General features: G+C 37.3%; 1 protein-coding gene across 3 annotated transcripts in view; it reads right to left on the bottom strand.

Moving 5' to 3' along the window:
* UBR1 (ubiquitin protein ligase E3 component n-recognin 1) overlaps nucleotides 1–14,418 on the bottom strand; it is a 160,235-nt gene that overhangs the window by 97,565 nt on the left and 48,252 nt on the right. For all 3 annotated transcript variants that reach the window (XM_006066177.4, XM_044925139.2, XR_006542864.2), the window contains 5 exons: nucleotides 8,841–8,939; nucleotides 7,815–7,972; nucleotides 4,358–4,457; nucleotides 3,710–3,838; nucleotides 802–982 (listed from right to left, as the gene is read on the bottom strand). In XM_006066177.4, coding sequence (XP_006066239.1) covers nucleotides 802–982; nucleotides 3,710–3,838; nucleotides 4,358–4,457; nucleotides 7,815–7,972; nucleotides 8,841–8,939 — 667 coding nt within the window. The remainder of the gene's footprint in view (nucleotides 1–801; nucleotides 983–3,709; nucleotides 3,839–4,357; nucleotides 4,458–7,814; nucleotides 7,973–8,840; nucleotides 8,940–14,418) is intronic.

Here is a 14,418-nt window from a genome sequence, read left to right as displayed (position 1 = left end):
AACCTTAAAGGTGAAGGAAATCTTATACACATCACAACATGGATGAACTTTGAGAACATTATGCTAAGTGAAATAAGCCCGTTATAAAAGGATACAAGAATGATTTCACTTATATGAGATACCTAGAGTAGTCAAGTCATAGAGACAGAAAATTTCTATGACAGTGAACAAGGAATGAGAAGCTATGTTGAATGGGTACAAAATTTCAGATTGGGAAGATGAAAAAATTTTGGATATGGATGGTGGTGATGGTTGTACAACAATGTGATTATACTTAACACCACTGAATCATATAACTAAGCATGATTAAAATGGTAAATTTTATGTATATTTCGCCACAAAAATATAAATACATACACTTCAACAAAGTTGTTAAAAGAAGAAAAAAAACTGACAGGGCCAATTTTCATGGACGAGCAAATCAAAGGATGATTGAAGGAAATCTATGATTTCTTTCTTTCAGTGGTGAAAGGAATAGTGACAGAATCACTGGTGCAATCAGATAGAGAAGAGGGTGAAAAAACTGCAACAAGATTTTCCTATACGCTTGGTTAGGCAGTAAGTTACCAAGTTGGTCCTAAAGTGTATACTATGAGGATCCATGAGTTGAGCCAGATAACAAAAGATCCAGGTAAACAAACACACTGACATGTCTGGTCACAGCTCTTTGAAGGACAGTGACAGTTCTTAACTGTAGTATCTGATCTAAGTATGTGCTCACAAAAGCAGTACTGATTCTACTATGACTATCTACAGAAAACAAAGCTAATAGAAACATGCAAGAACCAAATAAACACTCACCAGCAAGAGTCCTAGACAGTGGCAGATGTATGCTTACAAGATCTTCAGATACTTTGTAGGACTTAGTTTCCAAAGTATGACCACACAATTGTATTACTGTTTTGCTACTAGATTTGAAACCTGTACTGCACCTCATCACAGCTTTGTGACATTCTTTATAAGCCACTAGTAAGAGTTCTTCCTAAAAAGAATATAAGAATGCAAATAAACTGATAAGTTACCTACTTTATTATTAATGTATCATTCAATAAATATTTACTATTAAATAAATACAAGCACAAAATTGTTCTATGTGTTATTAGAGCTACCTCAACAGGATCTGCAAACCTGTAGGAAACATTAAGACAGTCAGACAGACACACATACACAATCAAAATAAGAAACTGTAAGCCATGTAAGCGGTATAAACTAACAACTTTAATAGGGCAAAAAAAAGAAAAAAATCACAGACAATTGGGAACACACATTTGTAAACATAGCTTTTGAGTGAGGTCTGAAAGAATATGCAGCTTAAGCATGGGGGGAAGTTGGAGAGATGGTAGCAATATAAGCAGAGATACAGAATAAGCAAACAGAAATAAGGGGAAGTACAACTCCTGTTCAGGGAGTGGAAAAGCATAAAATTTGGATAAATCAGAGGGCTCATGGATAGAATTAATGAGCCAGTAAACTGGAAATATGCCTTGGCACAGCCATGTGAATTTGAATAGACTTGAGAGTATCTGATGTGTAATAATGTAGTCAACGTATTGTTTCAAGAAGAATTAGTGGGTGTCATTGAAGATGATGGATTGGAGGGGGCAATGTTAGGAGACAAGGAAACCAACAGAAAATTTTATTACTAAGTTAAGTGTAAGGTGATAAGGGACTCAGCAAGGGTGGGGCCAGTCATGGCGAAAAAGAATAAACTTATAGGAAATAGGATTATAAAACAAATTTAGGAGGAGGAAGACTCAAATCTGGGTGAGTATGGGAGGGAGATGAGTCAAAGGTCACTTTTTAAGAGCATTTCTCACGTGGATTTTATTTTTAAAAAAGAATTCTATAGTTAAATAAATTTTGGGACTAATCCTCTTAGAAATGATTGATTAACCCATTGATTTATCAAAGGTTTGAGAAGTTCAGTGGTTTAAAAAAATGTTTGATTTTGTTCAACCTAACATTTTTCAATCTTAACCTGAACACAAAACATTTTTTTCCCTCAAAGGTCTGTTAACATCTAACACACAGAACACAGTAGCTCTCAGATTTCCTATAATGGATGAATGCATGAATCATGGTGTCATGAACAGAACAAGAAAGTCAAGAAGAGAAAATGCAAGCTGGAAATAGAATGAAATGATGACAAATCAATTTACTCTATATTGAGTTTGAAATAGAAATGTAGGATCTAAGCAGTCATGTGCAACACACAAATACAAGTGATACTATAGCTTGGGAAAGTTATTTTATGAAGTTTTAATTGAGGTGGGAGAAATAAAAGATCTGTAAGAAAGAGAAGAAAATATTGGGGAATGTCTCGTTTACTAGGCAGAAGGAATTGAGGGGGAAAAGGCAGTCATTGATTGAAATGGGTAACCAATAATAGAAATACTAGGAGAAGAAGGTTTGTGAAAATCAGAGGGAAAGAGAATTTCAAATGATTAAGGTTCTCAAAAGAACACAATGCTACAGGTATTTAAGGTAGAGGGAAAAGACCTGAATTTGGTTACTGAATAGATCCTTTGAAATTTTTCAAGATACAGTTCCTATTAATTCGTAAGGACAGAAACCTGGCTCTAAAGCAGTTTTAGAAGCTAAAGAGTGGCAACAGCATATGTAGATGACTTCACATGATTTACATTCAGTAAATGTAGACATGTGCAGGTGTCAAGATGAACACCACACACTAACCTCATCTCCAACGATTAACCATGCCCTCCCCAAAGGTGAAGAGAGCCAAAAAACATGTGCTATGACAGATAACTGGACAATATTTCCTGTCCTTAATGTTCTATACAGCTACTGCGTTAGATTGAAGTCTACTGTGTCTGTGAGTGTAGCTGCCACTCTGAACCTGTGACCAGCTGCTGGTGGTGCAACAGAAAAGGAAAAAAGGAAGACAGAAAACAGTTTATGAGGTAGCAGTGGCAAGGGGTCTTTTATTTTCATTGCTTTTAAGGACAGTCCTGGTGTTTAAGGCAGATGAATGAAAGAGTGGGAAATACTAGAGGAAGGAAACTCCAGGAAGAAGTAATATAGATTGAGACCAAGAGTCTAGGTAGAGACAACACTTTAAGAAAGAAAGAGGTAAAAAGAGAGAGACCAATAGTGAAGATATATGCAGAAACTCAGTGAACAGACTATAGTGAGTAGTACAGAAAAACTGGAGAAGATGAAAAAATTTGACTGAGATAATGTTAATTTTCTCAGAGCAGAAATAAATGAGGTCATCTTCTCAAAAGGTAATTTGATTAGGATTATGTTTAAAGAGGGTTATGGTCTAAAATTATTGCTTAAGGAAAAACATTAGTACTGTATTTTAAAAGTAATATTTTTAATGGTTTAAGGCACACAAGACTCTTGATTGAATAAATAGCCACCCACTTCCATTGTTGAACTATTTAAAAGTCTAATCTTAATTTTCATATTATTAATATTCATGTCAAAGGAAATAAATTTATTTAATTTATTAATTAGTGTGTGTTGTATTTTTTCAACTCCACTCTTCCCAGCAGTAAATGGAATACCATGGAGCACATTTTCTAACTAAGTGTAAAAAACTACAAATTTAATAAGATGATTCAAATATATAAGAAAATATCAGCAGTAATAAAACTTTACATCAAGGAAGTTGCAACATAAAACTGTGCTATTAACCATTAGAACACTTAAAAAGGCACTGATCCTCCTAACAAACTTTACTTACATCACAAGCACACCATTCTTGGAACATTAGTAAAATATTCTTCAACTGCATCTGTATAGCAATGGCAGCCTCCCAGTCAGGATCTACTTCTATGTGTTGCCCAACTTGCCTTCTGATTTCTTCCATTCCCTACAACAAAAGAGTAATTAACATACATACATGCCCCCTCTTTCTTTGCTCCTCCATTGGCAAAATATAAAATCATCAAGGTTCATACTCATGTATGCTTCAGTATTTTTTTAAAACATGGCTATCTAAGTCAGAATGCATGGATTCAAACTCTCACTGTCACTCTCTAGCTGTATGATCCTGGTCAAATTATTTCTAAGCTATAATTCCCTTGTATGTAAAATGGGAATAATAATAGTAACTATCTCATAAGATTGCCATGAGGTTCAAAAGAAATAATGCGTGAAAATATTTACAACACTTATCACATAGTATACAGTAATAAACATTAATAGTAACAGCAGCAGTTAACTAAGGTCTATGAAAGCAGGTTCAGTGAGGCAGTGTTTAAATTTTACTTTTACTTTGCTACAATTATTCTTTCTCAAAACTGTAATTTGCTCAAAACGAAACATGAAAAATTGGGATTAAATTTTTAAAATAAATTTATCTTACTGATGTACAGAAGAACTATCATACCTGCATACAGGTAAGAATCTTCAAAAAAGATCGAAAGCCTTCAAGGAACTGCATTCTTAATCTTTCTGTCCATACTGTGGGCTTGCTGATCAGGATGTATCTAGTATTTCAAGAGACAAAGAAACATTTTACTTTCCTATTTTGAGATAATTTTAAGGTTCTCAGGGCTATAGACAATGTTGATTCATCAAAATTATGTATTCAAATTTCTTACAATTCTAGGCAGCACTAGAATTATGCCAGCAAAATGTGAATGCTCTACCAGAGGCAGATGTCAAAGCTAAAGCCTGACTTCTCCACTCAAAAATTAGGCTGATTAAGTGAATCTAGAAGGAAACTAGCCGGTCACAGATGGACAATCACAATACAAATTTTCTAGAAGCATTCATACTCTTTACCCGAAGGACCAGATGAAATCCTCTCAGACTCAAAATACATGTCAAAACTACCTGTGCAGGATGTCTGCTGTCTGTGCAAACTGTTTCAGTATATTCTGTAAGTTAAAAACTAATTTTAGTCATTAAAATGACATACTTTTACCCCTAAAGCAGGTAGTCATAAGAATTACAGAAAAATTGCAACGCATATAGTAGTTTGGCCTGAGGATTCAATACCTTTATTGTTGCTGCTTAGTATGACTAGAGATTTGTAACTTGGTGTGAATATTCCGGTACTGGTTACCAGAGCCTTTCAGTCCTGCCATCTGATTTCAGTACCAAAGATAAACTACTGCTGGTGGGTCAGGAAATTTGTAACAGACTTCCCACCTCCAGGCATTCTTTGCCCTGATCCCAGAAGGAGGATATAAACACCTATGTCATCCTGGCTTACATATCCGAATACATTTGTTTCAAAAGATAAACAGACCCAATGTTGCCTACAATTTATAAGAACAATACTTCTTTAGGCTGCAAAGAAAATGACTGGTTTCATGTGAAATGGGAAGGTTTACCATGAAATAAATTCTCAAGAAGGAGTAATTAATAATTGATAAAAAATTATTTTGCAGTCAGTCAACCCAAATCAATTCCTATTACACAACAGGTATCAGGAACAGAAACAGATACGATACCCAACCCTTGAAGTTCACAGTGTAGAGGGAAAAAACAGATATGTATCCTGGACACTGTAATCCAAAGTTAAGCTCCCCAAAAAAGGGCACAAAGGAAGTAATGCAGAACATAAAAGAAAAGGCAAAAATATGGAGGAAAAATTAATTTTATTTGTAAAGATAATAAGGATTATGGTTTAATTTTTTCCTTTCTTTAAATATCTATTAATATGTTCAAAGTTAAAATACAATCATCTGGACTTTATCAAAGAAATAACTTTAATGTATGTTAATTATATTCTAAACTTTTCCTTTAAAGTAAAAGTAAAAAAGGCTAAAGTTTAAATTTACCACAATGAATAAATGGTATCAAAGTTTGGCTGTTTTCTAGAGCACAGTGCTACTCAAAAGGTTGGTTCACACACCAGAAGTATCAGCATCAAGTAAATCTTTAGAAATGCAGAATCTTGGGTTCTAGTCAGATCTACTCAGTCTGCCTTTTAACAAGCTCCCACAATGATCTGCAGTCATTAATACTTGAGAAGCACTGATCTAGAGAAAAGAATTTGTTTCTAGTTTCTTGTGACTTCACATAGTTTATGCCTGACTCCTATAGGAGACCTAGGAAGTAAAGAAGATGCAAGAGACAGGAAGAAAAGAAAGAGTAAAGAAGAAAAGAAACAACTAAGAGGCATTAAGTATTTGTGGCTATTTCTGATTTAAAAGGGTTTCAAGAAGAAGTGGTGAATGAATAAGGCTATGGGGAAATAATAAGAATGACTACAAAATTTCTACAATGAGAGACTGAGAAATGGGGCTCAATAATTACTTGTAAAATGAAGGGAATATCTGATTGGTGTTTTAGGCCAGGTTTCAGACAAGGCTTTACTGCTGTTTATGTAGTCTGTGAGGCTACTTGATGTAGTGAAAGGAACATGAGTATTACAGATAAATAGTGCTAGGCTCAAATCCGGCCACTTACTAGCTTTATGACCTTAGGCAAATAATTATAATCTACAAATAAAGATTATATCACCTGCCTTATGAGAACATTGCAAGAATAAAATGAAGTAGAATAAGTTAAGTTCCTCAGCACACAATGGTCACTAATAAATAACACAGGACCCTTGTGAGAGTGAATTAAATAAGTCCTCAAAAGACATTAATTTTCCCTTCTCCTTGTCTTTAGAGATATGTCTACTTATATAAGGATGTAGAAGAGAAGTTGTGAGCATTGCAAGAGTGGGAAAACTTTAAAATTACCTTCCCAACCAAGGACCCTAAAGTTTTACCATAGGGGTAGGCCTCCCAGGTGGTACAATGGTAGAAGAATCCCACCTGCTAATGCAGGAGACAAGGAGATGCAGCCTGGAGGAGGAAATGGCAACCCACTCCAGTATTCTTGCCTGGAGAATTCCATGGACAGAGAAGCCTGGCAGGCTATAGTCTATGGGGTCGCAAAGAGTTGAAGTAACTCTAAATTATTTACTGTAGAGAATAATTATAGTCAGAGATCCACAAAATAGAATAAAATATGGTAAAATAATGATGTGATTATGCACTACTTATCTGGATAGAAAAGGAACTCGGTTATAAGAATACTTCAGAGTAATGAGAACTACAGTAAAGAGATTTTTCCTATACAGCAGACCAAAGGAATGACAAATAGAATAATTTAACACTAAACATTAAGTACTGCCATTTGGAGTTTTTGTATATTTTTTGTTTGTTTTGTGTGATATATATCTCAGAGCTCTTTTTTTAAACAGCAAAGTAAACGAAACATATTTTGCCAATATATTCTTAAAATAATTTTTTGAAGTTTATGATTTATTGAATACTTTATATAGCATAATCCTTACAGTAGTCGCCATCTATTTTTAAAAAAATAGAAATTTATTTCCTTTTAGGTTCAATGATCCCAAATATGATCTATCATGTGATTTCAACTTTAGTTTAAAAGGAAACTCCATTCTCTTCAGCGAGAATATCTTAAGAAACCTTGGATGAATATCTATAACTTGATCATATGTATGAAAAAGGGAATTAAAAAAATTCACATCAACAAGATCGTTTGAAACTAACCACAAAGAGACTACGCAAGAGGGGCAGAAGAAAAATGCATGAGTGGAAGTGAGTGGAAGACATGCTGACTACAATGGAGATTCATTTAATGATCCCAAAAGACCCTAGTTCCTATGAGAGGCCCTTCCTCAGTATCTTCTTTATTGACCTGATTTTAACTTTATAAAAAGACTTTACTTAAGAGATTTACTGACATGACAGTCACAGTTCTTTGTACTCGTCATCACTAGATAACCAAAAAGATCAGATGTTTATTTATAGGATAGAATAAATCCAACTGTGTTTAATAGGTACCCTCACCTTTTGACTCGAACAACTTACTTTAGATCACAAATTACTGCATATACTCTTCCCAATTTGTCTTGGCTATAACCCTGGAAGTTGAATTTATTGTTCCTATCCAAATACTCAGGCAAAACTTCCAGGAGAGTTTCAGTAATGACAGAGATAACATTCTGCTCTTCAATAAGATGTCGAGCCTGTAGAATATGTCAAGAATATTGTCATTAGTATTAACTCATTATAGTATGGATTTTATCTATTCATTTGGTTGGTAAGTCATTTTGAATAAATGTTTGCTGAGCATCAAACACAGTCCTATTCTCACAGAATAGCAATTTCTGAGAAATTATTTTCTAAAAGTTTCCTACCTCTCAGTAACTAGAAAACACCTGTCTGAACACCCAAAGCCCATTACACATATTACTGACATGAATGTTTACCACTATTAATTATACAGTGAGCAAAGTAGAACAAATAGATACACTTCAGACTTCTATCATATACATTATGTATTCTGACATTTCCCCCTCACTCACAATTCAATTTCTCTTTCATATCCTTTTCTCTGGGCTTTGAAAAGAGAAAGTAGAAACCAAACTGACCATAAGAAACAGCAATGGTAGTAGTACAAAAAGGAAGCAGAATCCTTCACTCTCCTCCTAAGCCTTGCAGCACCATCTCCTGCAAATGCCTAACAGTCATACTCTCCCCCAGTTTTGCTGTATCTTAGGCTCTCCTCTCACCCTCAACAACAACAAGAGTAAAGGTATTAATAAGGCACTGCTCCTAAGTTACTCTAGACACTGAGAAACCAGCTCTGGTGTTCCCCTGCAGAAATGAGGACTTTCAAAGCAACTCAGAGACACCACTCCCACTCCACGAGTTACCTAGTCTTTGGGAACCATTAAAGTATTCACATGCTGATACCACTGAAGAATTATTCAACTTTCCAAGTGGAATAGAACATAGTGACTCAGAAATTGTTTTAATTCAACATTAAATAAAATTCTTTAAAAATAAAACAAATGTTACTTAGAAAGATTGTCAAGACTAATTAATACATACCAAAGTAGGAACAGTAAACATCTGAACTGAGAGTGCAGTTATAGAGATACTTCTGTCATGGTCATCACTGATATAGTCTTTCTGGAGCTGCTTGTAATACTGAAAGATACAACAATAAGTAGAGAAGCAATTATAAATGACTACTGAAAACTTTTAAAATCCCAGTTTTAACACCTGCTGTATTTGTTTCTATGTATAAGATGGCAAGTATTATAATACCTTTTTATTAAAGGGAGATACTACAGTTAATAAAAATTTACTAAAACAGCAAGTAACAAAAGATCGAATAGGAATTCAGCTATCCAATCTAGTATAGTAAGAAATAATGATTTTTAAAAAAGAAAACACACACACACACAGAGGTAAAAATCATAGAGGACTGCAAAGGTGCAATATATCCTTTCTCCAAACAGAATCTGGGGCAATCTTTAGCAGATTTTCTTCCCAATGAAATAAAGCAGGGACTATATTAAATGCATTTAAAAACTGATATGACCCAGAAAATCAATCATCAGATTCAATCCAGCCTTAAACAGAATGGATGCTGGCTGTGCATAACTTCTTATCCATACTAATGCATACCAGATGAAAATCAACCCTGCTATCTTGCAAGAACAAAAACAATAATACATCCAGTCATGCCTCAAGCAGCTATTATATATAAGCACAGTATTAGATCCTTAACCTAAATATTTAATTCCATTAGAATTCACACGAAGTTTAACAGGTAATCCTAAGGATGGTGAACTGCTGTTGTATAAAGAAAAAACTTCATTTCAGATCACATACATGGTCCTTTATTCTATCTCTAAAGAGTTTCTGAAGAATAGAGTTGATAATTTGAGTTGTCATCACCTTTCAAGAAACCAAATATCTTAGCTGCTTTCATCAATCTAATTATAAAATCAAGGAAGTGCAAGTATCTTATCCCACATTATCATTTACCTATGATAACCACTATTTCATGTTCTGCTTCCAATTCCATTCTGATTCTACCTCTGTTCTAAGTTTTGCAGAATTTTGTGCAACTCAAAATCAGAAGAAACTAACAAGTATTTCTTGCATACCTCTGTATAAGACAAAGTAAAAGATTTAAAGAAGTACATGTTCTAACTAATTTAACTTGAGAGACACACAAGAAAATATAACAGTGTAAGGGATATACAATAGATCAACAAAACAATATTAAAAAGCTATAGAAGCAGTTCTAAGAAGGCGGAGGGAATAGGACACTTCCTCCCACAAATTCATCAAAAGATCATTTGAATGCTGAGCAACTTCCACAAAACAATTTCTGAACACTGGCGGAAGACACCAGGTACCCAGAAAGGCAGCCCATTCTCCTTGAAAGAAGGTAGGACAAAACATAAAAGACAAAAAGAGAGACAAAAGAGTTAGGGACAGAGACCGGTCCTGGGGAGGGAGCTGTGAAAGAGGAAAAGTTTCCCAAACAGTAGGAAACCCTCTCACAGGTGGGTCTGTGGGGAGTTTCAGAATCTCAGAGGGCAGCATAACCGGGAGAAAAAAACAAAAACAAAAACCCACAGAATACTCACCTAAACACAACTGCCAGTGGAAAAGTATCCCAAACGCTTGCGTTTGCCACCAGCCAGCAGGAGCTGGACAGGGAGGTGAAGGCTGCATAATCGGTGCTTAGGATAAGGACTGGGCCTGAATGCCCTGAGGACAATCTGAGGGAGCTAACGTGAGATAGCAATCCAAACTGTGGGATTGTTGGAGAGGAAAAAAAAAGAGAGAACTTTCCCGCAAAAGGCTCTAAAGCACAGCCTGTGCTGCTCACAGAACAAAGGATTGAGCCAATACCAAAGGAGAGCTAGCGGGCGGTGTACAGGCCTCTCCCCTCTGCTGGAGGCAGAGAAGCAGGTGTGTGACAGCCAGAGTTGGAAGGCAAGGGGCTGCTCCAATCTTGGTCCCAGAGATGGGCATCCTCCACTAAACTGTGAGCAGGCTTCCAGTTGCTAACCATGTCCTCCTGGGATCCTGGACAGTTGACATCTGCCAGGAGTGTCGCAGCCTGAGATCAGCTCACCATAAGAGATATGCAGCCTACCTGGGAAACCACGTGGCTGGGACTGGGGAGGTGATTAAGATGCATGTTCCACCTGGGACAGTGCATTTGCCAAACACCTGGTTGCCTGAGCTGCTTAGACCTGGGAAGGGCACAAAACGCATGCCCAACCTAGTCTGTGCCCTTGCGGAGTACCCGAGAACCTGAGCAGCTTAGACCTGAGAAGTGCAAAAACTGCAGGGCCTGCTTTGGACAATGCCCCTGCAGAGCACCCTGGAGCCCGAGCAGTGTAGACCCAGGAAGCACATGCTGCCATGAGCTGGGGCAAACCCAGTGTGGTCCATACACTGCGAGCACTCCCCACACATGCCAGCAATATTTGTTGGCAGTGTCCCTCCCTCCCCACAACACAACTGAACAAGTAAGCCTAAATAAGTGACCACCTTTGCTTCCTTGTGTCAGGGCAGAAATTAGACACTGAAGAGACTTGCAAACAGAGGAAGCCAAAATAAAGAAGAGGGAACAGCTTTGGAAGTGTCAGGTGCAACAGATTAAAACCCTGTAGTTAACATTGACTAAGCACTGGAGGGGCCTATAGACCGTGGGAACAAGTACAAGCTGGAACAAAGAACTATCTAAAACTGAACTGACCCCACACTGCCCACAACAGCTTCAGAGAAATTCCTAGATACATTTTTACTATTATCACTTTTTCATTTTTTTAAAGTTTAACCTCTTTATTACTCCTTTAATTTTCATTTTTATAACCTACTGTTATGTTGCAGGAAAAAAGACCCTATTTTTAAAGCAAGTTTCATATATATATATTTTATAATTTTTTGTGATTGATTTTGTTTTGTATTTTCAATATTGTTTTTTTGAAAGTCTAACCTCTACTCTAGACTTTTAATCTCTGCTTTTTTGGTATTTGTTATCAATTTTGTACCTTTAAGAATCTAATCTTCAGGATCCATTTTCACTCAGGGGTGTGATTACTGGCTTGATTTCTCTCTCCCCTTTTGACTCTCCCTTTCCTCCCCCAGGTCATCTCTAAATCCTCCCTCCCCCGTCTTTTCTCGACTTAACTCTGTGAATCTCTTGGGGTATTCTGGGCTGTGGAGAACACTTAGGGAACTGATTACTGGCTAGACTTGTCTCTCCTCTTTGACTGCCCCTTTTCTCCTGGTCATTTCTATCTCCTTCCTCCCTCTTCTCTTCTCTGTGTAACTCTGTGAATCTCTCTGGGTGTTCCAGATTGTGGAGAGCACTTAGGGAACTGATTACTGGCTAGACTGCTCTTTCCACTTTTGACTCCTCTTCTTCTCCTCCTCAGAGAAGGCAATGGCGCCCCACTTCAGTACTCTTGCCTGGAAAATCCCATGGATGGAGGAGCCTGGTGGGCTGCAGTCCATGGGGTCGCTAAGAGTCAGACACGACTGAGCGACTTCACTTTCACTTTTCACTTGCATGCATTGGAGAAGGAAATGGCAACTCACTCCAGTGTTCTTGCCTGGAGAATCCCAGGGACGGGGGAGCCTGGTGGGCTGCCGTCTATGGGGTCGCGCAGAGTCAGACACGACTGAAGCGACTTAGCAGCAGCTTCTCCTCCTGGTCACCTCTATCTCCCTCCTCTCTCTTCTATTCTCTATGTAACTGTGACTCTCTCTGGGTGACCCCTGCTGTGGAAAATTGCTTCACCATTAACCTAGATGTTTTCTCATCTGTGCTGTATGGATGGAGAAATCTTGAGGCCACTATAAGAAAAGGACAGAAAACCAGAGGCAGGTGGCTTAGCTCTAAAACTTGAGAACATCAGAGAATTCCTGATTCCAGGGGACATTAATAGACAAGAGCTCACTCAAAGCCTCCATATCTACACGGAAACGAAGGTCCACCCAAGGGACAAGTTCCAGAGCAAGACATACCATGCTAATTCTCCAGCAAAGCAGGAACACAACCCTGAACATTAAAAGACAAGCTGTCCAAAGCCATGCCAAACTCACAGACACCCCAAAACTCACTACTGGACACTTCATTGAGCTCCAGAGAGAAAAGATCCAGGTCCACCCACCAGAACACAGATGCAAGCTCCCCTAACCAGGAAACCCTGACAAGCCACTAGTCCAAACCCACCCACAGGAAGCATGCTCCACAATAAAGAGGAAACACAAACTTCCAGCATACAGAAAAGGCACCCCAAACACAGCAATCGAAACAAAATGAAAAGGCAGAGAAATATTCAGCAGGTAAGGGAACATGATAAATGCTCACCAAACCAAACAAAAGAGGAGGAGATATGGAGTCTACCTGAAAAAGATTCAGAATAATGATAATACAGCTGATCCAAAATCTTGAAAACAAAATGGAGTTATAGATAAATAGACTAGAGACAAGGATTGAGAAGATGCAGGAAATGTTTAACAAGGACCTTGAAGAAATAAAGAAGAGTCAATCAATAATGAATAATGCAAAAAAAAAAAAATAATAATGCAATAAATGAGATCAAAAACACTCTGGAGGAAACCAACAGTAGAATAACTGAGGCAGAAGATAGGATAAGTGAGGTGGAAGACAGAATGGTGGAGATAAATGAAGCAGAGAGGAAAAAAGAAAAAAGAATAGAAAGAAATGGGGACAACCTCAGAGACCTCTGGCATAATGTTAAACACCCAAACATTCGAATCATAGGTGTCCCAGAAGAACAAGACAAAAAGACAGGGCATGAGAAAATACCTGAGGAGATAATAGTTGAAAACTTCCCTAAAATGGGGAATGAAATAGACACCCAAGTCCAAGAAACCCAGAGAGTCCCAAACAGAATAAACCCAAGGAAAAACACCCCAAGACACATATTAATCAAACTAATGAAGAGCAAATATCAAAAGCAGCAAGGGAAAAGCAACAAATAACATACAAAGGGATCCCCATAAGGATAACAGCTGATCCTTCAATAGAAACTCTTCAGGCCAGGAGGGAAAGGCAGGACATACTTACAGTGCTGAAAGAGAAAAACCTACAACCAAGATTACTATTCCCAGCAAGGATCTCTTTCAAATATGAAGGAGAATTCAAAAGCTTTACAGACAAGCAAAAGCTGGGAGAATTCAGCACTACCAAACCAGTTCATCAACAAATGCTATAGGATCTTCTCTAGAAAGGAAACACAGAAAAGGTTTATAAACTCAAACCCAAAACAACCAAGTAGATGGCAACGGGATCATACCTATCAATAATTACCTTAAATGTAAATAGGTTGAATGCCCCAACCACAGACAGACTGGCTGGATGGATACAAAAATAAGACCCCTATATATGCTGTCTACAAGAGATCCACCTCAAGCCAAGGGACACATACAGACTGAAAGTGAAGAGCTGGCAAAAGATATTTCATGCGAATGTAGACCAAAAGAAAGCAGGAGTAGCAATACTAACATCAGATAAAATAGACTTTGAAATAAAGATCACAAAAGAGACAAAAGAAAACTATACGCCAATCTCATGATAAACACAGATGCAAAAATTCTCAACAAAATTCTAGCAAACAGAATC

The sequence above is a fragment of the Bubalus bubalis genome, chromosome 11, assembly GCF_019923935.1.
Source record: "Bubalus bubalis isolate 160015118507 breed Murrah chromosome 11, NDDB_SH_1, whole genome shotgun sequence".
In the NCBI taxonomy this organism is placed as follows: Eukaryota; Metazoa; Chordata; class Mammalia; order Artiodactyla; family Bovidae; genus Bubalus; species Bubalus bubalis.
Note: the sequence above shows the minus strand (reverse complement) of the source record. Positions and strands in the feature narration are given on the sequence as shown.